This window comes from Candoia aspera, chromosome 14, assembly GCF_035149785.1.
Source record: "Candoia aspera isolate rCanAsp1 chromosome 14, rCanAsp1.hap2, whole genome shotgun sequence".
In the NCBI taxonomy this organism is placed as follows: Eukaryota; Metazoa; Chordata; class Lepidosauria; order Squamata; family Boidae; genus Candoia; species Candoia aspera.
In genome coordinates, this window is record NC_086166.1 from 407,571 (window position 1) to 430,804 (window position 23,234).

At 54.3% G+C, this 23,234-nt stretch overlaps 3 protein-coding genes across 4 annotated transcripts; 1 reads left to right on the forward strand and 2 right to left on the reverse strand.

The window, feature by feature from the left end:
- Positions 1 to 4,561: 4,561 nt before the first annotated feature.
- Positions 4,562 to 9,985, reverse strand: NAA60 (N-alpha-acetyltransferase 60, NatF catalytic subunit). Its single transcript, XM_063315267.1, has 7 exons — positions 9,894 to 9,985; positions 8,181 to 8,296; positions 7,386 to 7,515; positions 6,849 to 6,945; positions 6,182 to 6,416; positions 5,252 to 5,415; positions 4,562 to 4,775 (listed from the first exon to the last, which is right to left on the reverse strand). Exons 2-6 carry the CDS (start codon positions 8,288 to 8,290, stop codon positions 5,259 to 5,261), a joined length of 729 nt encoding a protein of 242 aa, XP_063171337.1. The 5' UTR covers positions 8,291 to 8,296; positions 9,894 to 9,985; the 3' UTR covers positions 4,562 to 4,775; positions 5,252 to 5,258.
- A 1,274-nt stretch (positions 9,986 to 11,259) lies between these two features.
- Positions 11,260 to 14,703, reverse strand: INTS15 (integrator complex subunit 15). The gene is made up of 6 exons (XM_063314983.1): positions 14,481 to 14,703; positions 14,183 to 14,404; positions 13,937 to 14,102; positions 12,783 to 13,307; positions 12,156 to 12,195; positions 11,260 to 12,057 (listed from the first exon to the last, which is right to left on the reverse strand). The coding sequence occupies exons 1-6, from the start codon at positions 14,670 to 14,672 to the stop codon at positions 11,868 to 11,870; spliced, it is 1,335 nt and encodes a 444-aa protein (XP_063171053.1). The 5' UTR covers positions 14,673 to 14,703; the 3' UTR covers positions 11,260 to 11,867.
- A 1,846-nt stretch (positions 14,704 to 16,549) lies between these two features.
- Positions 16,550 to 19,850, forward strand: LOC134505094 (deoxyribonuclease-1-like). 2 transcript variants are annotated; one of them, XM_063314623.1, is made up of 8 exons: positions 16,550 to 16,713; positions 16,965 to 17,053; positions 17,279 to 17,362; positions 17,869 to 17,984; positions 18,284 to 18,396; positions 18,553 to 18,707; positions 18,991 to 19,087; positions 19,600 to 19,850. In XM_063314623.1, the coding sequence occupies exons 1-8, from the start codon at positions 16,573 to 16,575 to the stop codon at positions 19,651 to 19,653; spliced, it is 849 nt and encodes a 282-aa protein (XP_063170693.1). In that variant the 5' UTR covers positions 16,550 to 16,572; the 3' UTR covers positions 19,654 to 19,850. The 2 variants fall into 2 exon arrangements, with proteins under 2 accessions (XP_063170693.1, XP_063170692.1); XM_063314622.1 differs by lacking the exon at positions 18,284 to 18,396 and having other exon boundaries at positions 16,572 to 16,713.
- Positions 19,851 to 23,234: the final 3,384 nt, after the last annotated feature.

Consider the following 23,234-nt stretch of genomic DNA (forward strand, 5'->3'; position numbering starts at 1 on the left):
TGGGTACTGCTGATGCCCACAGCCGTAAGCTTCCTCTGGGTTTCTGTAGTTGCTGATGGGGCCACTGCTGCCACAGGCACACACTGCCCACATGACTTGCTCACAGCCAGGCTTGTGAAGGGCCCTTTGGTGTGGCTGAAGCAGAGAGGGAACTTTTCAGCCGCTGGCAGCTGCCTTGAGGTGCACCCCCAGGCTTCTGCCCTGGAAAGAAGGTGCTCGCACCACTCTGTCGGGTCACCCCCACCTAAACCAGGGAAATTGCTGCAGGTTGCCCTTTACCGGCTTGGGTTTTCCGGGCCAGTGCCCAGGCTGCTCCCAACTCCCTGATAGCAACCTTAAGACAGGCAGACTCAGTGCGAAAGCCAATCCCACTTGTCCCCTGCATGGGAATCTCATCTCCACCCCACCTGGCACGGACAGGCAAGCAAGACCAACTGGAAATGATCCTTTGATCTGCCAGGAACTGACCACTGAGCCCATCTCAGCAAGAGGCTGCCTGCTTCCTCACAGCTGGCTTAACAGGTGGTCTGTGTGCCTGACCCAAGGCCAGCCCCAGCACACACACCCTTCGCTCACCCTGCACTGCACATTGGCCCACCTTTGAGGCTGCCAAGATGCTGTGCTGGGGCTTGCAGGACCCCCCTGTGCTCTAGAAGGGAGAGCTGTCCACCAGCCCAGCTTTCTGGGAGTGGGGTGGGAATAAGTGGTTTTGGCAACTGGTGCGAATTGCCAAGGGAGGGGTGAGCTCTTAACAGAAGGTGGGGGAGCTCCTTTCATAGGGCAGCCCAGGCTGTTCTGAAACAAGACAACTGCACCTTGGGCAAAAAATATTCTTTTCCTTTATTACCAACTCTGCCAAAATCCAGATTTAAGAAAAAAGCTGGGAATTTTTTGTTCCATAAAAAGCAGAGGCTGTGTGGGGACTGGGTGGGGCCAGGAGTAGCCATACCTGGTTTTGCCAGAACCCATTTTGTCTTCCGTGCCTTGAGCTAAATGCTTGCGTTTTGAGCAAAAGCCACCAGACTTGGTCAACTACAATTCTGTGCCATTATCTGGGAATGCAGGCACACACCTGACATCCCTCCTGTAAAGAGCAAGGCTAAGGCTCACATTGCTGGGCACTGGGAAGGGTCACTTACTCTGCCCATGTCCTGCCCTCTGGAGCAGCAGGCTGGTGAATGCAGATGTCTCCATACCCTATTACCCCCAGCAGTGTCCAACTCACTTCCTTGGGGAATGGTGACACCCTCATTCCACGCCCAAAGTCTTAAGCCTGATTTCACTGCTGCTCCTTCTGAGAACCCAGCACAGTCAGTCAGCTGCTGGGGGGACTCCCATGGAGCGCTTTTCTAGTCGCACCTCCTGCTTCCCCCGCTTCCCCCGTATGAATCCACAGCAAGGCAGGAGCCCACATTGATGCCCACCCAGTTGGGCCTCCACTGGGTGCAAAGCTACTCTGGGGCCAGCAGGGGAGACAGGCAGTTTCCCACCCACATCTTGCCAGGAGGTGCCCTGTGCTGCCTTTGAAATGGCAAGCTAGAAGAGGGCAACACTCAAGGCAGGCTACTTTGCCACCTCACCAGCAAAGCAGCCACATTAGCATTCCCCCCACTCCCTGCAAGGGATGCATAAAACGCACCCATCACCACCAGGCATAAAGGGCTGGAAGGCCGCCCCCCCCACCAGGTTGTAGAGCTCTGATTTTCTTCTCGGCAGGGCATCAATCTTGCAGGATTTTACTTACCGCAGAGGCTTTGAGAACTGGGCACATTTGCTGCAAGGCGAGAGACTTGAAGAGCACACTGGACACACTGCAAATTGCAGCCTCCTCCCCAGCAGTCACACCCACAACAGATAGACCTTTTAGCCACACCCATGCATCTCTGCACTTAGGGATACCCTCAAGTTCCAGCCACGAAACCCTGAAGGGCGTTTTTGTAGCTCCATGGATTTCCCGGATTGGCTCATTAAACCTGGCGGTTTCTCTCAGTACTGCAAACTCCCGGTCTCTTCAAGTGTCTAGTTCCAAGTTCTCCACAAAAGACCGAGGCAAGACAATTAGGGAGTGAAGGCAGAGATCTCACAGGGGCCATTTTACCCCCCAGTTCCATGACAGGGCCCCAATTTCCCCGTGTGCCCTTCTTGAGCTGCCCCACCCCCAGCCCTTTTCCTTGCTGCACTTAATGGCACAGACAGGCTGGAACTGCAGCAAAAATCCCTTGTCTTCCCAATTATGGCAATTCACAACTACTTCCTCCTTGCTGTGGCAGAGCTTGAGATTCTGAGCCTTGAGACGCTACAGACTAGGTCTGGCCCCCCACTGTTTAATGACAGACTTCAACTCCGGGATAATTATTTCTGAATGAAAGTGCTGGCTGAACATAACCCGGTGCAAAAATGGAAGAATGGTTGCAAAACTCTGGTCTCGCTTGGTGCATCCATCAAGCTCGTTTGCTGTCCATCAGCTGCTGCTTTCCACGCACCTCCACGAGGTTTAAAGACAATACTGGAGAATCACAAACAAAACAAAGACATCTAACATGACCGGCTGACGTGCTGTTCAATAGAGGAGGACTCGGGCCAATGCAAGTGCCTCTCGGGGTGGGTGGGGTGCAGGGTGTGCCCCAGAACTGAAGCATCTCTGAAGGAGCAGAATTTGCACACACAACAGGCAGGCATACAGAACAATGGAGATGCAGTATTCAAAAGTCATAAACTGGAACACAATGAAACTGCATTGCTGGGGCATTTTCAAGCAAAAGCTTTAAAAGCACAAAACCCTTCAAGACAGCGATACGCTATACCTGGCATTTAAATGGTCCTTCCCACTCTGAAGACAAGAGGCCATTTGCAATATAGCCAAGTGATCCCACAGGCCTCTGGAGCAAGCCATACTATCATCACAGGCATCCTGATATGATCTCCCCAACTGCACAAATTCTGAAGGGTGTTAATTGCATCATGATGTGCGTGATGTCACTTGCCCCCAAGATTGACCCTTGGCACCTTGGACTTCCCTAACCTGTTAGACAAGAGATACCACAGAGCAAGCAATCAGGGAGGTGAAGGGGCCCGGGAGAAAGGCCAGGTCTGCCTGAGGGGTGCCCGTTGATTCGTGTGGGCTGATTTGCCTTCAGCAGCACCACCAGGCCCCTCTGCGCAGCACAGCACAGCCTCTGCAGCCTGGAATCAATCAGCAACACTGTCGTGCTTCTCCGAACTGTGAGCAAGTTCTTGATCCCCTTCCAAGTGCTGGAAGGAAAACAGAACACGTGGTAGAAAGCAACATTCCAGCTCTGGGGCTGATCCTTCACAGGGCAAGTCGCTGCTCTATGACGCCAGGAAGGTGCCAGGTTTGCTGGCCATAGAGACAACCTCAGAGGCCAGCGCACCCAACAGAAGGAAGCAGGACCTGCAAGTGCCCCATCCCTCCTCCAAAGCCTTTTCTAAGCCTTATGCATACACAAACGGGGATGGGATCTGCCTGCCTGATCTCCCAAGGCCAAAGGAAGGGTTCCTGTTCTACCATGGCCAGAACTCCCTTGGAGTGCCAGCTGAAGTGCCGAGCTGGAAAAACACCGACTCAGTCCATATTGGGGGATGGAGCCCCTGGAAACAAAACCATTCTCAGGCAGGTAACGGGGTGGAGCTTCACTGGGACTTCCCAGCTCTTCACAAATACTAATCAGTAATTCCTGTTTTGCACTAACAGGGTAAGCCTGCTGCTTTCCCAAGTTTGCACAAAGAGTGGTGACCAGGATCACATGCCTCCCAAAAGGCAGACTGCACAGGATCTCCTCGGTCACAAGAGCCGCATCTGCCCAGGTGTACAGCTCTCAGAAGGGGATGCTGCTCATCTGTCCTGCAGGCACAGAGGTGGCAGCAGCTGCCCACAGTGCCTCTTCTGGAGACGCCTTTCGAGAGGTGCCCAGCATCAGGCTTGGCGCTCTGCGGGCCCTCCAGACAGCTGGACCTGGTCCATTAGCGAGGGAGGGAGCAATGCCTTCCCAACCCTTTGCCTCGAGAGCTTACAAGGGGGTGGGGACTTTCTTGTGCAAAACATATGGCTGGCCCCACGGAGGCCCAACAGGCAGAAAGAGCTTAAGCTTGCACGCTCATCTTGCTTCCACTTGGAAGGAGGTGGGAGGCACACCGCAGTTGCCCTCTGGGGCCCGAGGCAAAGGAGGTGCAGAGCAGCACCTCTCCCCACTCCATCTCCACCCACACTTCCACTCCACCCCCTGCAAGGCCAAATTCAGACTAGAGGCAGAACGACAAATACAGGATGCGCATGTACTTCAGCACACACGCATTTTAGCGTGAAAGAGCAAAGGCCTTCCTGTGCATTGTCTATGTCAAGTGCTGGGCCAAGGAAGTCCTTCCTGCAGGGGACGTGGAGATGACACATGATGACAGCCTGGGAGATCTCAGCTGTCAACAACCCCCTTGGCTCCCGGTCACCTCGCCCAGGATTGCCAGGCACTCTCTTCTGCCCTGGCGTGCTGCAAGGCGCCCCCTCATCCTGAGCCTCTCCCCACTGCACAGCTGCAGGGAGGCTGGCCAGGAAGGAGCAGCCACTTCCCCCCCGCAGCGCTGGTGCTGCAAAACTGTGTTCATCGCCCGCCTGCTTCTCCTTCTGCTCGGGCTAAAGGTGGGAAACTAGCAATAGCAAGAGGAGAAATTCTGCCAAGTCCACGATGCGTTGAGGGTCCAGAACCACTGCCAGCTTCTCACCATGGAGGTGTACAATTGCGGTGATGCCAAGAAGGACCTCCCTAGAAGAGAACCGTGATTTGGCACTGTCAGTGAGCCAGCATCTGCCCAGCCCAGCCCAGCCCAGCCCCTCCACAGAAATCAAGAGGCACCCTCTACTGGTCCCGACAAACCCCTGCCCCAACCTGGGAGTGTTTCAGGACACAGAACGCTGATGAGTCAGCTAGCAAAGGTTATGGAGGACGAACCACGTCAGGAACACAGCCAAATTGTTGGCCTGAGCCAGCAGGGAGCTATTTTCCAGATCAGTTATCGTGAATTTGCACATCTCTCCCTCCCCACCCCTATTTTAATGCATTACTAAAATCAAATTAGGTTCCTCTCGTGTTGGTTACCAAGAGTGAAGGGCTAGAAAGGCCATGTTTTTGAAAAAAAGAAACACGGCACTAATGGTAGTCAGCTCTGCCAGATTTCTCTGCGTGTCCTGATCTGCCAAGACCCCAAAACAAGGCAACGGCCAGGCCGGGCTGTAGCCTACCTTAGGATCACATGGTCCGGCTGTATTCAATGCCGCTCTTGGCTGAAATGCCTGACCATGGCAAAAGGCTGCAGAGAATACTCTGGGCTTGGCGGTAAATCCGCTGGGGAATTGTGCAGGGGCTCAGATTGGCCAAGGTCGAACCAATGTGCTGAAGATAGTCAGTGCGCTGCCGTTAAGGAACCCACAAGACCAAGGAAGCAGCTAAAAGTCAGAAGCAGCAGCCCAGAGGCGCTGCAGCATCTCGTCACAGGAGTCTGGACGTCACAGGGAAAGTGAGCATGGGTCGCCCCCCACCATGGAAACCCACCTCAATGCCAGGTGGAACTGCAAGTTGGTTCCATTCTAGGTCAGGGTTTTTCAAATCGCATTCCCTGGAACCCTAGGATTTTGCAAGAACTTGATGGGGTTCATTAGAGAATAAGGGGAAAAAATCATTCAAACAAAGCATTATCCCTCAAGTTCTGGGCATCTGGGCTCAGCAGATTTGGACTGCCCAACTAACTCAGTTTTAATTGTTAAAAGAGGACCATAAGCATCCTCTTCTGACTGTAAATCACCGATGAACCAAAAGGACATTCCAGCTCTGGAATTTCTTTTCACGCAGATTCATCAACACCTGAGAATTCAGACCGCCCAGGAAGTGCTGCTCCTGAGGAGGCACAGCATCTTTTAAGTTCTTTCGCATCTGCTGCGACTTACCTAATTGGGGGGGCTTGTAGGTGCCCAAGAGCTCACGGGGAAAGGGTGCTGAGGCAGGGTGGTCACAACACAGGCTAGATCACTCTAGCTCTGCAGACATGCCTCTGGGCATGACGTCCCTTTAAAAAATATGCCTCAGCCATTAGTTTCAGCTCACCAGGAGCTGGGGAGGTCATTTCCCAAAACTCAGACCAGCCAAGGGGCTGCCAGATCATTCGCAAAGGATATAAAATTGTCCACGGCGGGTGTCCACCATTGAGATACAGGACATACGTGAAGCCATCTTTGAGGACCCCTCTGATGGAATAATAGTAGGGCAAGTAGTGATGCTGCTTAAAGTCTCTGTTTTCGTAGAAATGAATTGCCGTGTTGTTCGTGGTAAGGACGTGCAGATAAATGGCTTTGCAGTGATCCTGGGCCGTGGTTGAAATGTGATCTTTCAGGCTTTCCAACAGAAGGGAACCTACCACCAGAGCAGCAGCTGTGTTAGAAGGGATAAAGGAGCAACGTGCACACAACCCTCATTCTCCGCTGCCATTATACCGGCACAGGCTTTAACCTGACCAATGTGCCAATAATGAGCTCTTTATTCTGAAGCAAGAATCGCTGTGTGTCTGGCATCCTTTCTCCACTGCCAGGACATACTGTTTCCACCCTCACAACCTTTAGGTTACACCACAGAATCCGCATATGGTGGGGTCTTGCCAGGATAATGCCGACAAGTGCCCACAGCATTCAGTTACAGAGTAAGGTCAGAACAACTAAGATCTGCTTTTTAAAACGTGCTGTGTGTGTAAGAAGACATTAGCTCTGGCTCTTCTGGCACAGGTACACAGCCAGTGTTTCATACCATTTAAATACCTGCAAACAATACAAATGTTAAAAACACGGTTACCTATGCCATGCTTGCGGAATTCTTTTACCACTCCTAGGCTTAAAATGTAAGCAACTTGAGTATCGACTGGAAAACCAGAAGCTAAAATATCACCATCCTAGAAAGAAACTCAAGAGAAAGACACAGTGAAGTCACAGATGCACGAAGCCCATTTTTCAATCACACTCAGCGCCCATTAGCCAAACAGCCACGTCCACCTGGGAATGGTTTGGACGGAAAAATAGCAATGCAGGATTTGGGGCCCGTTCGCAAATTTCCCCTGATGCTCAGAGGACAAAAAAAAGAGGGAATGGAAGCAGGAGGTCCCAGATAGATACTGGTAGGATAAAGGCACAGAATTGGAAGGGCAGACCATGAAGTCAATCCCAAGTCTCTGTTAGCTGATGCGATCTTCACACTTCAAAGCAACAACGAAAGCCTGAAGGTCAGCAAGTGGCACCCTCGTTAAAAAGAACAAGAATGACTTGGCCAGGATGATACAATCCTCGGGGGTCTAAGAGAAGCAAAGGCTGTGCAGGACAGAGCCTCAGAACTTGCCTCTTTGTGCACTTTGGCTCGACTCTTAATCTCAGCAACTATCATTCCCACAATGGTGCCACGGTAAGTTGCTGCCAGGGAAAAAAACTTCTTGTTGGAGGTTATGTCCCGATACCATGAGTCAGGATATCTGTGGAAAAACAGCACAGTAGTGAAAGGAAGAAACCAACAAATTTCATATATACAGGGATACGTATCTCAAACCACAAGCATTCCAATAAAAAGAAAATGTTGGTCATTAAACATAATATACGCAACACGTCTACTAATTAATTCCCATCAAAATACTTTTGCCTTCAAGAAAAACATCTGAAAAATTTATACAATACTTTTTAGTATTTTAAGTTCTTAATGTAGCATCTACTAAATATTTCATGCAGATTCCAATTTTATTCAGGGCACCAGAAAATGCAAGATGTTTCCAATTTAGTCTTTTCCAAAACTTACAGTTCTGCATGCAGTTTCACTGGCAAATTCCTTAACGCTGTGATTTCCCCTGAAATATCAGCATTCTCCAACAACCCTCCAAAAATATATGGGCCTCCTCTCTAGTTGGAGCTCAACTGTTCTGTGATTATGACAAGCTCCCAGCAAGACCATGAGACCCAGATAGGGATGGGGATGAATGGCCTTTTTGCTGGATAGGGAACTGAACAAGATGACATTTTGTTCATGTTATCACCTCTGAGCTGTCAACATTAAGTAGAAACCCAGTTACATGCTCCCTTTTACATAGTTCAAGGACAGATTTCATTCTGGCTCAAAAGTGGCTGCAGGAAGAAAAATGCAACGTACTCAATGGGGAACCAATCACCACAGAGCTGTTTGACCATATCTATGTCATCATGACACAACAGGCGAAGATATATCTCGCTGAGTGCAGTCGGGGGCACCTCCTCTGTCATTCACACCTGCATAGAAAAGAGACGCAGCTGCTGGGCTGAGGGTTTTGCTGCCAGGGTCCTGTTCATCAGCCCTAATCCAAATCAAGATGTTCCAAGTAGGAGTCCAGATTCCAAAGCCACCAAGCCTGCTCTTATCCGCTTAAGCAGAGAAAGCTTCCAACTATTTTCACACTCTTATGATCTGCTTCTATCTCTGAGCTACAGTCCTTTGCCAGAGTATCTCCCAGACGAAATTGTTGATAAACATTAAGCCAGCAAGGTCTAACAGGCTAGGTAGGCATGACTAAACAAATTCCTAGCAAACTGCTGTAAGAAAATTAAGCAGACTGTCCAAGTGCAAGAGCGCAAGGTTACATGTACATTCAAGTCCACACGAGACAGTAAACTGATGCTTTCCTGTTAAACAAAGCAAACAAGTCAGGCTCTGTACATGTGTTATTTACATGATGAGATCAAAACTCTTGTCTGGGAGCTAAATAATACAGTTTTCTTGCTGTTGCATAAAGGACTATAAATAACCCTGTACACCAACAGCAATACAGACATTTGCCTGTCAGGAAGAGAAATTTGAGAGAAATTAAAAATGTATGAGGTCTGGAATGCACTAGCGTCAGCTCTCCAGGTAAGCAAGAAGGGAAACATTGATGCTGCTAATCTTTACTCCTTCCAGAAACATCTTCTCTAGAGTTACTCGACTGCTGAACCACTTACTGCTGATCTATTTAAACGCAAACTTCTCTACCTACACAACGATACAATTGAACTCGCACTTTCTCATAAAGCAAATCAGGTTTTTCAAACCCATAGTGTCAGGCAACAAAGCTGCAACTTGCAGAACGTACCTTTATTGGAAAGCGCGCACGATCTGACTGAGGCAAATCAGCCTGGCAAGCAGGCCCACTGCTCTCGATCCTGCTTCGGTTAGTAATGCTGGAGGTTTATTAGCGCCATCAAGGATCTCTCAATAATGGCCAAAACCCAATTATTATTACTGCTGTTTGGAAACCGAGTCACGCCTTTGCTTCTTTGCCATCCGCAAGGAGGGCCCTTTGACCCAGAAGGCGGAAGGCATCGCTCGCGGCCTCCTTCTCGGCAACACGGAGACCTTCGGCCTTCCACGGCAGCAGCAGGGGGTGAGGTCTTCTCATCCCTCGCCGAGGGGGCCGGGCCGTTCTTACGCACTTGGCGGAGCAGGTTTCCTTCTGCCCTCCGTAACCTCCCGCCCGGCGAAGAGGTCGGCCAAGGAACCCCGGGAAAGCCCCGTCCCGCCCGGGAAAGGGCCTCGCCGGCAGCCGCGTGTCCCCGCGGCCTCCCAGGTGCGCAGCTTCCCGGCTCTCCCTCCTTCCCGCAGGCGCCCGCCTCGCCACCACCGAGGCGCCGGGCCCGCTCGAGGTCAGCGGCTGCGGGGGGGCCCGGCGCAGGAGGCGCCCCTCCTGGGCTCGGGCGCTCCCTCGGGGTCAGGAGGGTCGAGAGCCCTCGCCGCGTCCCCGGGCAGGTCCTCCGGGAGAGGCCCGAGCGCCAGCGGCCCCGGCCCGCCGAGAAGCGACGCGGCCGGCAACGGCCCGGGCTCCCCGCCGGACGCCGCGCCCTCGCGCCCGCTCACCTGAGAAGGGGCGGCGGCTGCCCCAGCTCGCCGGCGACCTCTCTCAGCGCATCCCGAACCAGACGCAGCAGAACCTCGCAACAAGGCGCCGCCCCATTGGCCGCCGCGCAGGGTCACCTGACCCGCCTCCGCGCGGCCACGTGACCCGAGGAGGCGGGCAGGCGCCGGCGCCCTCCCTCCTCCGAGCAGCGCTGCTCCGCCCGCGAGCTCCCCCGCTTCGAGGCGGTCTATCGGTTGCCGCCTTCGCTTGTGCGCGACGCGCAGCCTTCCCACGCGACCAGGAAACAGCTGAAGCGGCAGAGCCCCGCCTCGTCCAGCAGCGACCTCCCGCCCTGTTCCGGAGTTGCTCCTGAGCATGGAAGCTCCATCGTTGCCATTCAACCCGGCAGGGATGGGCAAACCCCGCTCGAGGGCACATACTGATCCGCCGCGAGCCCCTTGGCCCCCCGTCCGTCCGGCGCCCCCCCGAGGCCCGCCTGCTGCATCAGACACCCAGGTCAAGGCGGGCTGCTAAATCCTGCTCGCTAGCAAACTGCCATCGGAGAAATACCATCTTGTTTTCTGTAATTCTTAATCCGATAGTTCAAAACAGGAGCCAAGGCTTAAATTTAAAGGTTTGATGTTTTTTTGATTCCTTCTTACTTTCACTGATTTGAAACTGATGTGCAATATATTGATTTTCATCTCCAACTATAAACAAATTGATAAACACAACAACTTTCATTGGCATCAGAAAGGTCAGAAGTAACCCTTAGTTAACCCAAGTTACTGCAAAACAGACCATTGGAATAAGCCACCTAACTTTTACGCGCTTGCATTTTGAGAGAGAGAAGTTTATCATTTTGAAACCTCGGTTATAATCACTTTCGTCTGAATTATTCATGGGTCAGTTTTGAGACCGGAAGGCTACTTCTCAAAAGCAACTTGGGCAAAATGCCTACTCTTCTCTGCTGCAAATCCTAGAGCATCCAATTCCTTCCATTTTGATTCAGAAATGTATAAACCATGCATACGTATTTCAAATAATGGAAGAGCATCAGTTTAAAGTCAGGAACCAATCCGGATTTTGAAACAAATCATTAATGCATTTGTGATTTTTGTGTAATTTCCAGGGCTCTACAAACAGGAATACTAAAGTCTCAATTCCAGTGATAAATCAGGGCCAAAAATACAAGCCATGTTCTCCTTAACCATGAAATGCATTTCAGACTGGAAGAGTCACCTCCTGATGAAGTCATACACTTCTAAACTGGAGGGGGAGGAAAGAATAAACATTTGCAACAGTATGTAAACTCTTTCAGGTGGGCCTCTGCTTATAAAATAACCATAAGTTGTCATCTAAGTAAAAAGATGGTTACAATGAACATTTTCTCTAATCAAATTTGGATTTACTATCAGAAAAGAAAGATCAGCTACCAGTCCTTGTACAGAAAATACTAGACTGCTAGTTTTGAAGCAGAAACCTGCTGTTTTAAAAATGCACACAGGTTCTTCACATAAAAGATCCATCAAAACAGCTTACAAAATTTGACTTAATTATCCTTTTGCTATTTTTATAAAATGTGACTTAACTATCCCTTTCCTATTTTTACATCATACCTATCCACACCTTTTGTTTTGGTGGACAGGAAAAAAATGGTTACCCAAAAAAGGTTCTCAGCGAAAAAAACACAGACAATTAATCCTGCCTTCCTCTACAGTTAAGAATCATACCGAGTCAACAGCGGGAAAGAAAAAGTTCTTCCCCATTCAGAGGCTGGAACCAAACTACTTGTGGCCAATCCACTTTCCCAGCATGTTTTAATTTCCCATGTTAATGTCCGGCACCATCAGTTCTCTCCTCCGAGAAAAGACCATCTCTTTCTTTAGGCTTGCTTCGCTATTAAATATAGATTTTTTTTTTTTAAGCTCTTTATAAGGCTTCCGCAAAGCATGGAAAAGATGAAGCGCTGGACAGAGCTGGAGCAGAGGTGTTCAGCGGATGGGCCGGTAAGGAAACGCCAGGCCTGGCATGAATGCCTGCACAGGATGAGCTGGGAGAGCCGCATGCGCTGCGTGGGCAGGGTACCCCAGCGGAGGGGTATGGATGGGAGGATAAAATCCTGGGGGCAGAGCAGCATGGGCTGGCAGTTGGACTGGGCCCGAAATCACCAGCTGGAGCAAGCTGCAGAGGAAGGAGAAGAGACACTGCCTCAGTGGGGGGTGGGTTAGGACAGCCCCAGCCTTCTTTCCTTTCGTTTTAAGCATGGCACATTTCCTTACTTGTTATGCGGCAGCCCAGAACACACTGTCCTTAGATTCTCTGAAAGCAAAGGACAGAATAAATGAGAGTAAGAGACATTACAGGGGAAAAAAACAAAGCGGTTTGCTTGCTATATTACCGGTCCCCCACCCAAGGCTCCCCGATGGTCTGACACACGACTCAGGTGGCCACAGGTGCATAAGAGAGATCAGGAGCAGGAAGGACCAGGTCTGGAATTACAGCTGCCCCAGAATTACATAGTCAGGAGAAGAGAGGACAGTGCCACTCAGACCAACAAAGGCAGAGGGCCGGGGCCGCCTCGTCACGTTTTGTCCAACGGCTGACGGTCGGCCCAAAAAACGGCAGGCTCCCCACTGGCTGGGATCTGGGAAACGCCTCCTGTACTACAGCCACGTAGAGGGAGGATGAAAGACACCAAGGAGGGGCCAAGGCCCAGGCAGTGCTCCAAGAACAAGTTGGGCCATCTGGGGCCCACCCACGTCTCCAGTGGCTTGCCACGCAGGGCTGCCCACCCTTACCTCAGCAGCTGGTTCACATCTCTTCGCGCTCTTTCTGCTGCCCCGCTCCCCCTTTTTCCTCTGCTTGCAGGCAGGGCTTCAGACTGACCACGCCCGCACAATACCTACCTCTCGTCCAAAGCAACACTCCGGAGGCCATGGCCACTTGCAAGACCTGGGCCAGCCGGTCCAAAGCCAGCTCAATCTCTTTGGTTGCGTGGAGTGGGTTCAGCTTGTCAGAGAGAAGGCACACGTCCTCCACAAGGGAAGCCATTTGCTCCCCAGTCACCAGCCCCAGGCGTCCGTACAGGTTCTTCTCGGTCAAGTGCCCCTGAAGCAGCATCAGCACCTGGAGGACACTGAGGTGCAGCTTGGAGTACAGCAGGTGGCAGTCTCTGTCACAGCTGTCCGGCACATCCCCGGCCATCTTCCCACTGAGGGCGTCGTTGGAGGGGGGAGGCTTCCGTCTCTTGTAAGCTAGCGGGGCCTTCACGCACCAGCAGATCAGGCCACAGAGTGGAGTGAGCTCCAGAAAGCCAATGGGCGGGCTTGTTGCAATTGGTGTGTTCAGAAAGGTGATCAGGATCAACCGGGGGTCTTCGAAGATCCAGGAGACAACCATCTCCACCAAATCAGGGGAAGGGATGAGGTCATCTGGAAAAGAATGGTAAAACGTGGGCGGTGAGGTGGCTGACCAACATTCCACCTGGCTAACATATGTCAGGCCTCTCTTAGGTGGGGTGGAAAGGTGGATGTTCTAGAACCGGGGGTCCAACACCCCCTTACTTCCAGGCGCCGTCTCTGCCTTTGCCTTGGTCTGTCACAGCCTCTTTTGAAAACTGTCACATTTGTTTCACTACCATTGATGACAACCTCCGTGTCCCATTTCTCTGTGAAACACCCAAGGCAGCTAATAACACAGGAAGGTTAATTAAGACTGAATAACTGTGTTAGTGAAACCAAGGCAGCCCACAGCTTAAACACAAATACACTTCCAGGTGACACTCCGTATGCCGAAAGAGCCATCTGCACAGCCGCTACAAACTGAAAGTACCTGGGTGGCGTGTGCACACAAGCGCGCACTGCACGTACCAGGATTCCCAGAAGGTTCCCTGGCCCAGCCCAGGAGCATTCCAGCTTTTGTATGCACAACAGCTCGGTTCACACGTTACAACAAGCTGAGACACTTAAAGCAACGTCCGCGTGAAGCGTACAGAGTGAACGTGGGGCAAGCAGCTCCCCCCCCCCGTGGGTTCCTCTTCAAAGGAGCGGCAGAGGGGTACCTGAGGACAGGTCGTACAGCATGGTGACAGCAGTGATGAACTGGCAGCAGAAACGAGGGCTGGCGCTGAAGATGTGCTGGAGGGTCTGGACAGAGCCGGGCACCAGGCTGCAGTAGTCATCCACCAGGGCCTGGGCCAGCCTCACACAGTAGACGGCCGGGGTGCGCTGCAAAAGAGGGGCCGGGGTCAGGGCCGGGGCTCGGCTGGGCTGGGCTGCCCGCTCCCTCCACCCGCCCGGAGGCGCACCTGCAGCCAGGAGGCGACGCACTCCAGCACGGGCACCTGGCAAACGGCCACGGCCATGGAGACCAGCTTGCCCAGCAGCGCCATCCGGCTGTCGTCCGCCTTGTTGCCCTGCGGGGTGAAGAGCGCCGAGAAGACCACCTGCCGCACCGCCTCCTTGCTCTGCTCCTGGAAGTAGCCGCACAGGATCTCCAGCAGCTGCAGCTCCTGCACCGGGTTCAGCCTCTGCGGGCACAGCGGGCCGTCAGCGAGCCGAACCGGGCCGGGCCGGGCCGGCCGCCGCCCCCCGCCCCCCTCCAACCTTGGGCTGCGCGCCGCGCTCCTGCAGCGCCTGGAAGACGAACTCCTCCAGCAGCTCCACCGGGCCCGCGTCCCCGGCAGGCAGCGCCGCGCTCTGCAGCTGGCTGCTGACCAGCACGTCCAGGTGGTAGAGCGCCTCCTTGGCGGCGCTCAGCGCGTCCCGGCGGAGCAGCGCGTGGCGGACCTCGCTCATGGCCGACCACCCGCCGCCCCGTCGCGCACGACGGCGGCCCGCCGCGGCCAAAAAGGGCGGCGCTCCGCAGCGCCCCCTGCCGGCAGCGCCGCGCCGCCGCGCGCACCTGGCCAGCTTAGCGCTGCGGCGGCGCTGCTCAGGCTGGAGTGACGAAGGGGGGGGTCGGGGGCTGCTGGCGGACTGCCCACCGCCCGGGCTCGCGGTTGGCCCGGGGAACTCCAGAGGGTCATGCCGCTCCGACCCCGCCCGGCACCCTCAGGGCATCAGACAGGGGGAGCGAGGGAGGATGCCGTTGAGAGGCTCAGCCCCCTGACGACCCCCTGAAAACGCGTCTGGCGCGAGCCGGGAAGGGACGAGCGTGCCTGGCGGCTTCGAGACCCCGGAGATGCCTCTGCCTCCATTTCCGCGTTTTTCCGGGCATTCCCCCTCCCCTGGGCAGCTCCGGCAAGCCCGTGTATCTGCCCATGGCACCTTGGGATGCTGGCACGGTGTGCCCAGGAGCTGAGAAGCCGGACAGGTGCATTTCAAGGCCCAGTGGAGTCACCCCGATAAGGGGGCTTTGACCCGGGGCTGAAGCTGGGAGAGAGTCCTGGCTGGCCCAGACGGGGGAGGAGACCCTGCTTGGCTCTGGGAACCACCCTAAAAGGACAGAAGGGCCCCATCTTGCTTAGTGAGGTCCGGCCGGACAAGCAGGCACACCCAGAGGAATGGGGGAGGCAGTTCTGTCGGCTCTCTCCCCCAACAATTACCCTGTGAGGTGGTCCAGCCGAGAGGAAACACGTGGCCCAGAGTCACCTGGCAAGGGCGAGCCACAGCACCCCTTTCGGGGGTTCTCACTCTTTGGTATATATCAGCACATCAGCGCCAGTCCTCTGCCTCCTTGGAACGCCAACCTCACAAACGTGATCCTCCCTTGGCAGGAATCGCCCCTCTGCCAATCAGCAGCTGCTTGGATAAGAAACAGAACAAACAGCTGCCAAGGTCAAGGGTCCAGCCTATATTAAGGGAGCTGGGAAACCTGGTACCCCATTAATGGGGCTGGACCTGCACAGGTAAGGAGCCCAGGCCCTGTCCCTCCTGGAGCAGATTTCACCAGGAGCCCCCAGACAAGGCCCCCTGGATTTTTCTGGCCCTCAGGGTTTGGCTGGGCAGACGGAGCAGGGTGCGTCCGCTTAGACTCATCACCCGCCTCCTGAGGCCAACTGCTGGAGGTATGGCCCCCCATTTCCCCCTCCTTTTGTGTGCTTGACTGGGCTGCCCACAAGGCCAAGGATGGCTCCAAGTGCAGCTGGAGAAGGAGCACCAACCACACTTCGCTGGCTCCCGCCTGCCCCTGCCTGTCTCTTCCTGGGGGAGGTGACTGGCAGGGAAGGGTCCGAGGCAGACATGTCTACTGCAGGTGAGGGTGGCCACATGAGGCAGAAAACAGGAGGCCACTCAGGTTGGGGGTGGGGGGCTGAGCCAAGTTGGACAGGACCTGCGGAAATGATCCACAGAAGGAAAAAACTAGGCTCTGCAGGCAGAGCAAAGGCTCCCGGCAAAGGCGCCGAGCCCCTCCACACAGTTTCTTTGTATTTGTGGACACGTGAAGATATCAAGTGTTGCAAGTGCCCCATTGTGAGTTTACAAGCAAATCAAGGTTCCCCTTGCCTTTGGGTGATGGACAAGCGCACTTCCTGCACAAAGGTGATGCCACCGTATGCATCTGACTGTGCCATCCCAAGTTTCATCTTCACCCAATTGGCCTAATGTTTTATCAATGCACCACAAATGCTTCTTGGTTGCACTGGAGTGGAATAGCAGAGAGCACAAAAGCTAGAAAAAGGGAGGGCCCAGTGGCTCCCTGGGGGGGCAGGCGTCGCACCTGCCTTGTGTCCTTCTCTTCCACAGGGCAAGGACCATGAAGACCCACTTGCTGATGCTCCTTGGAGTGGCCCCCCTCCTGCAGCTGACCTTCTCTTTGAGAATTGGCGCTTTCAACATCAGGGCCTTTGGGGACAAAAAGCTCTCCAACCAGACCATCTCCAACTTCATTGTCAGAGTGAGTCCCTTTAGCTGTAGCTGGCGAGAGGCCAGTCTGGCACCCTGGCCCACCCTGCTCTCAGCTCCTTCAAAGGAGCGTGTGTCTCTTGCCCATTTGCGGACTGGGTGCATCTTTCCTCACACCGGATCCCAGCTGCCTCAGAGCTCGCCCACCCCACTGCGCAAGATCAGTCTTTTGGCCGTGCTGACCCAGATCTGCCTGCACTCGGGCACGCCAGAGAAACGGGGCTCTCTGCTTTGTCCCTCCAGATACTGACTGCTTACGACCTCACCCTGATCCAGGAAGTCCGAGACGCTGACCTGAGTGCAGTCAAGAAGCTGATGAGCCAAATCGGCTGGTGGGTTTCATGGTTGCTGGGGACAAGGACTCTTTCAGAGGCAAAGCAAACCAAATTGTGGAGCCCCCATTGCATAAGTACAGGGAAGGAGGGCAAAGTCCTGACAAATGCAATTTTCCCTGGATGTCCTTGAGGAAGTACAGATTTCAGTGGTCCTGGTGGGACTGCAGCTGTTCCTGGAGATGAGCCACCCAGGTCCACACTTGCGTTGCCTCTCCTCTCCAGGGCATCGCCGGATCCCTACAGCTACCTGGTTAGCAAACCTCTGGGGCGCAACAGCTACAAGGAGCGGTACCTCTTCGTTTACAGGTGAGGCCTCAAGTGGGGCCCAGGTGGAAGCAAAGCATGGGCAAGCTGTCAAAGAGATCCTAAATGGCTGCCAACTGCTGCCAGTTTTGTCTATTGACCTTAATCCCCCATCACTTTCTGGGCCCCAGCAAGTCTCCTTTGTGCCTTCAATAAGAGCTGTTGCATGTGCTGCACACACACACACATCCCAAGCTTTGAAGTCCTTTGTTGCTGTTGCTTTGTCTTGTATATAGTAATTGTTTTATTTGTTTGCTCTTAACTGCCTTGGGCATACTTGCTGGAAAGGTGGGATCAATAAAATAAACACTCCGCCCTGTCTTCTCTGCCATCTGGAGCCTCTCAGTCACCTGCTCCCTTCTGACCATAAAGCACAGCCCTTCCTGGCCCTGGAGAGGCCCCCACCTCCTCACCCTTCTCCGCCAGCCCCTCCAGCTTCCAAAGGGCTGACCCTCTCCTCTGGCAGAAGGGGGGCAGGAGCCAGGTGGCTGCCAATTCTCTTGGTCCAGGCAGGACAGGGTCTCCCCAGTGGAGAGCTACTATTATGACGATGGCTGTGAGCCCTGTGGCAACGACACCTTCAGCAGGGAGCCCTTCATTGCCAAATTTGCTGTCACCCAGACAGGTAAGCAGCCCCTGCAATCTTCCTGCTGGGTTTCTGGGGAAGGGGGCTGAACGCTTGGCGGGAGAGGCTGTGGCCAGTGTCTTGGCATAGTGCAGTGCAGTGAGGAGCAAAGTCTGGCGCAGGGCACCCCCTCCCCAAAAAGCATTTGAGCAACTTGTGGGGGGAGCGGGAGCCCCACCCCGAGCCCAGGAGGAGCCGGAGGTCCACCAGAAGCCCCCAGGAGCTGGGAGAGGGGTGCCTTTAGGCTCACCCAGGAGTCTCTACATGCCGGGCTCCCCTGTCTGTTCCCCCCAACCCAGCAGTGGGAGAGCTGATCCTGGTGCCCCTGCACGCGGCTCCCGAACATGCGGTGGCCGAGATTGATTCTCTCTATGATGTCTACCTGGCGGTGAAAGACAAGTGGGGGGCCATGGTAAGCACCTCCGAGGGAGGGGTCTCAAGGGCCTCCTCCGCCTTTCTCTTGTGACACAAAGGTTGGGAGGCTGCCAGCGGCAGGGGGGACCAGTAGCCCCTTGCCAACGATCCACCCTGGTGCTGGGCGGGGCTTTCCTGCTCTTTCCCCTGGCAGGGTGCCCTCTTCCTGGGAGACTTCAATGCTGGCTGCAACTACGTTCATACCCAGGACTGGCCCACCATCCGCCTGCGCACCAGCAAGGACTTCCAGTGGCTCATACCAGACACAGCAGACACCACGGTGACGAACACGGCCTGTGCCTACGACAGGTGGGTGGCAGGGGATGGCAGCAGCAACTGTGGCTCACGGGCTGTCTGGCCGGACCACTTCCTTGGGGCATAAAGTGGGAGGTGGCGGGCGCTTTTTCCTTATAACCTCCCGCCCAGGCAACGGCTGCCCTCGATCACTCACCACCCAAGAACGGCTGGGTCAGACCAGGGCCAATCCCCAACAAGCCCAATCGGAGGTCTCTGTGGAAGACCAGGAGCCGTGTCGGAGCAATTATCTCACAGGCGCTGATCATAGAAGGAATACGCTCTTATCCTGCTGCAGGATTGTGGCAGTGGGCACAAAGCTGAGAGAGAGCATCCTGCCTGGAACAGCCAAGGTGGACAACTTCCAGAGGACCTTCATCTTGAGCGCCGAGGATGTAAGCCTCCCTTCAGAACCTCTGTGGGGGCGGAGAGAGGAAGGGAGAAACATCTGGGCTGGGCCAGGGTCAGAGGTTGTGCCCCTGGACTCCAAGGGGTTCTCCTAACACAAGGACAGCCTCCCTCCTGGGACACGACCCACCGGCCTTTGTCCACCTTCTCTGACCAAAGCTGACCCTTCCAGCACAATTATCCCAGGGAAAAAAAAACTTTTGTGAGTTGAAGGGGATTGAGGCCGGGGGATGCTGCGTTTGGGTCATGGCCCTGTGCCCCTCTGCAACAGCCTCCCCAGTAACGTCAAAGAGGGCTGGAGGTTCTGAACTTCTCCCTAATCCTTGCATTGGAACACATGCCGGAAGTCCTGCTTCCTTGCCTGTGCCCGGCTGCCCACTGTGATTTCACACTGCAAGTGCAGTGCTGGGCCTGATCCAGAGCGTCCATCTTCTGTCTTAGGAATTGGGGACTTGGCTCCTGTTGTGACGCTTTTTTCCTCTGCTGCTCCCCTTGGCAGGCCTTGGCTGTAAGTGACCATTTTCCAGTGGAGGTGACGCTGAAATCTGCCTAAGGCCCCCTCAGGCATCTGGTGTGCCACATAAAGCTTACAGCTCCACCCCAGCCAGTTCGGAGGCACTGCTCCGGTTGCCAGCAGTGGCTCCCTCCAGAGACACAGGAGACTGGCAAAACCTCAACAGGTTCCTTTCTGACAAAACAGCAGCAGACTCTTCAGTGTCTTTAAGTAATAAAAGATCAACTGTGTTCAAATGCTTTCCTGGATTTGATGAATGACAGCAAGCTGCCAAATTGTGAACCTTCACAGAAGGTGGAAAGGTGTAAACGGGCACACAGAGAGCACGAATGGCTCCCCCGGGCTGGAAAGGTGCCTCTTCCTGGCAACCTCCCTCCAGAGTGGCCGAGAGCATGTCCCTTGCAGGTGGAGACTGCCGAGGCCCTTCTGGTCCCAGTGCTGTGCAGAGAGAAGCCGGGCAGCCCGTGACCTGCCCTGGCATGGCTGCTGGCCATTGGGACCTCCTGCCCATCCCTCTGAAGGGGCACCAGGAGGAACCCTAATCCTTCATCCTGGATGCCTGCACCCAAAAGTGTCTGCCCCCCTCATATTCATCCTCCCAGTAGTTTGGAACAAAGGAAGGGAAAAGCTGCTGGGTTCTGCGCTACCAGCTGGCTTGCAGGGAAGGGGCTGCCTGCCTGAGTCAACACTGTTGTGGCTGCTCTGCTCCACAAGTGCCCTCATGCCTGGCAACCCCAGATGCCACCCAAGATGCTGAGGAAACAACCTGGTTCCTTAGCCTGACTAAGATGCCTTGGGTGGGGTGGGGGGGGGGACTTCAGAGCTGCACGCGTCTTCCTGGCAGGGCTGCTGTGGGCCAATCACCGGGGCCAAGACTGGAGGCGCAACCCATGCTGGCCATACAGATTGCAAACCACGGGCATTGCAGCAAGCCAAGGGCTCTTTCCCAAGGCCGGTTCCATCCCACAGAGCAGTGAGTTATGCAAGGCACAGGCAGCCACAGCAGTTGCGAAAGGTGTTGGCTCTCTCTCCTGGCCAGCCATTTCCAGCTGCTCCCACCAGTATGGGACTACAATCCTCATCACCCAGCCAGCATCCTCCCTGTGTGTTCTGGGTCAGCCTCCCTGGGGTTTGTTAGGCAAATGGGCATCTTAGCAACAAAGGCAGGACACACACATCAGGCTAAGCCGTGGCTTACTGCAGATACCACAACTGAGTTTCTGTAATAATCTGAGCACCAACCCACCATGGCTGGGTTCATGTGAGACGCCAAGCCCAGCCCAGCTACATCACTGTCTGGCTGGACATCGTGTATGAACATAAAGTGTGTCTTTGGCTGGGACCTCCAAATGGGCTCCCCGCTGAACCCCCGGGGTGTGAGGAGCAGGTCAAGCTTTGACTGGGATACCCTCAGAAACAGTGCCAGCATTTCAGAACCGGCATGCAGCCAGCTTTGTCCCCAGACTATTATCCCTTCATCTTTCTGCTTCAGACCAGGGCCGCTTTCACTGCCTGGGCAAGAGCAATCAGGCTGGCCGCTTCTCTGTGGGGAGCCTGCTTTCCATGGGGCCCCCAAGCCACCCTGAGAAGAGATGCTTCCCCCGGCGGTGGGGCATGGAAGCAGGCCCCCCAGCTTTGGCCTGCTCTCTTCACTGCAAGAAATCCTTAACGAATGAACATCCTGGAGCTGTCATTGCCCTTCTGGATGAAGAGTCACGCATGCCCTGGCTCAGCGGGCAGTGGGACACAGAGGCCTCACTGCAACTGGTCCGAGCCAGCAGCTTCCCCAATCCAGGGGCTGCCGGCTGGCTGGACTCCCGCACCCAGGATCTCCGGGCAGTGTGCTGGTGGATGTACAGGTGCTGCAGGTGCGTGTCATGCAAGGGCTGCAATGGGGTAACTTGAAAACGTGCCCATCCTGTCCTCACAGAAGCAGAACAGTGAGCAGAGCAGCCAGCCAGGCCTCAGCCTAAAGCCAGGCCCTGCACAGAATCTGCCCCCCTTCTCACTTTGCTCCCCTCTCTTTCCTGCCCACTCTTCTTGGCATTTCGGCCATTCTAAAACACATTGCCTTTTCTGGACCAGGGTCTGCCCCCAAGTGGGCATTCACACCCTGCCTCTCCCTCAACCGACCCAAAGGATGCTAGGTGTCCCAGCTCTGCTCTGCAAGGCTGCCATTCAGGTTACCCTGCAATCCCAGCCCACCCGGCTTCTTGCACGGCACGCTCAGCCCTCGGCGATCCTGCGGCTCATCACGTTCTCCACATTCCTTTCTAAAATTGGGAGAACATTTTAGCCCAACATAGTAATCTTACAATCCAAGTTCCTTTCTATAATTGAGACATCACTGGTCCAAGCCCAGGGCCGACTCAGTACTCTGGGCAAGGTGCAGTGAGTCTTGAAGTAGCTGAAATTCAACTGGTAAAGCTCTTGACAAACCTCCATGCTTAGGAAGGCTTGACCTGTTGACTGTCCAAGAGTTAAGCAACTGCTTCATATAGGAAGGAAGAAACAGCACGCTCTGTGCAACAGCTTCTGTGGCTTTGATGAGCAAACAGCTGCCAGGGCAGAAGCGGTCACAACGCAGCAGCTTCCCAAGGTGGAGTTTGCAACGCTCAAATTAAAATGCATGCTCAGAAAACACTCCTGAAGGAGCATCTCCACCCCCTCTAGGGCAGGGCCCTTGCATCACTGCACCCCAGTGGCAGATGGGTGGAGTGGGGGCGTATCTTTTCTCCCCTTATATCCAGTGCAGTTTCCCAGTTGAGGGAGATGCACCAGGGCCGGGAGTCTAGCAGCTGTGCCAAGCCACCTTTGGACTGAACTCAAGGTAGGCACCTCCTTGGTTGAGTACTTCAAAGCACCCTGGCTTTGCTCTTGGGGGAGGAAATGGCCATTTCTTGCTCCCTCTTTATAATATAATCCAGGGTCCCTTAAGAAAATTAACTGCTAGTGCAATTGTTTCAGAACTCACAGCTGCAAGGCCTGGTGGCAGTTTGGCCGTAGCCACCAGCTTGGATGGCTCCAACGAAGAATAAAAACATTCATGGAAGGGGGAAAGTAAAGCTCTTATGACCCTAAATTCTTTGCTCAGACATGGGCTGCCACCGAAAATCAGCTGCCTGGGCTGTGCTCTGTATCAGCGGGCCCTCTGTTGTAGGGAGGTGGTTAGAGTCAAGCTTCAGCCGAGTCCAACAGGCAGGGAAGGGACCTTGGAGCAAAGCAAGGCGGTGCCAGCAGGAAGGGATGAGCCAGCCACTTTCCACAGGTGTAAGGATCGGGGAAGAATGGAGCAAGGCTGCCCAAAGGAACTGGGGAAATGAAGACAGAGGCACCACAGCAGAGTCTTCAACTTGAGCAAGCTCCTTTATTATGTTACTTAACTGGTTTGTGTGGATAATAAATACACTTAGAAGTCAGATGACAACATCAGGGCCCAAATCAGTGAAATCTGTGCTGGGCTTTTTCTGTCTTCTCTGCTGAAACTGTAAAGAGGCAGTGATGCCAGAGATGCTGTCTGGAGAACAGGCATGGCCGGGAGGGTGAGCCACAGCCCAGGGCTGCAAAGCCGAGTGCAGGGGACTTTTCCAGGCAACTTGAGAAGGAAACAGGACAAGCCT

Coding starts and splice junctions, on each gene's coding strand:
- NAA60 (XM_063315267.1), bottom strand. CDS start 8,290: ATGACAGAGGAGGTGCCCCCGACTGCACTCAGCGAGATATATCTTCGC. Junction 7,516..8,180: donor GGTGATTGGTTCCCCATTGA/GTACGTTGCATT, acceptor GTTTTTCCACAG/ATATCCTGACTCATGGTATC. Junction 6,417..6,848: donor ATTCCGCAAGCATGGCATAG/GTAACCGTGTTT, acceptor CTCTGGTGGTAG/GTTCCCTTCTGTTGGAAAGC.
- INTS15 (XM_063314983.1), bottom strand. CDS start 14,672: ATGAGCGAGGTCCGCCACGCGCTGCTCCGCCGGGACGCGCTGAGCGCC. Junction 14,405..14,480: donor AGCGCGGCGCGCAGCCCAAG/GTTGGAGGGGGG, acceptor CTGTGCCCGCAG/AGGCTGAACCCGGTGCAGGA. Junction 12,058..12,155: donor TCTGGGCTGCCGCATAACAA/GTAAGGAAATGT, acceptor CTTCCTCTGCAG/CTTGCTCCAGCTGGTGATTT.
- LOC134505094 (XM_063314623.1), top strand. CDS start 16,573: ATGAAGACCCACTTGCTGATGCTCCTTGGAGTGGCCCCCCTCCTGCAG. Junction 17,363..17,868: donor CGGTACCTCTTCGTTTACAG/GTGAGGCCTCAA, acceptor CTCTTGGTCCAG/GCAGGACAGGGTCTCCCCAG. Junction 19,088..19,599: donor TCATCTTGAGCGCCGAGGAT/GTAAGCCTCCCT, acceptor TCCCCTTGGCAG/GCCTTGGCTGTAAGTGACCA.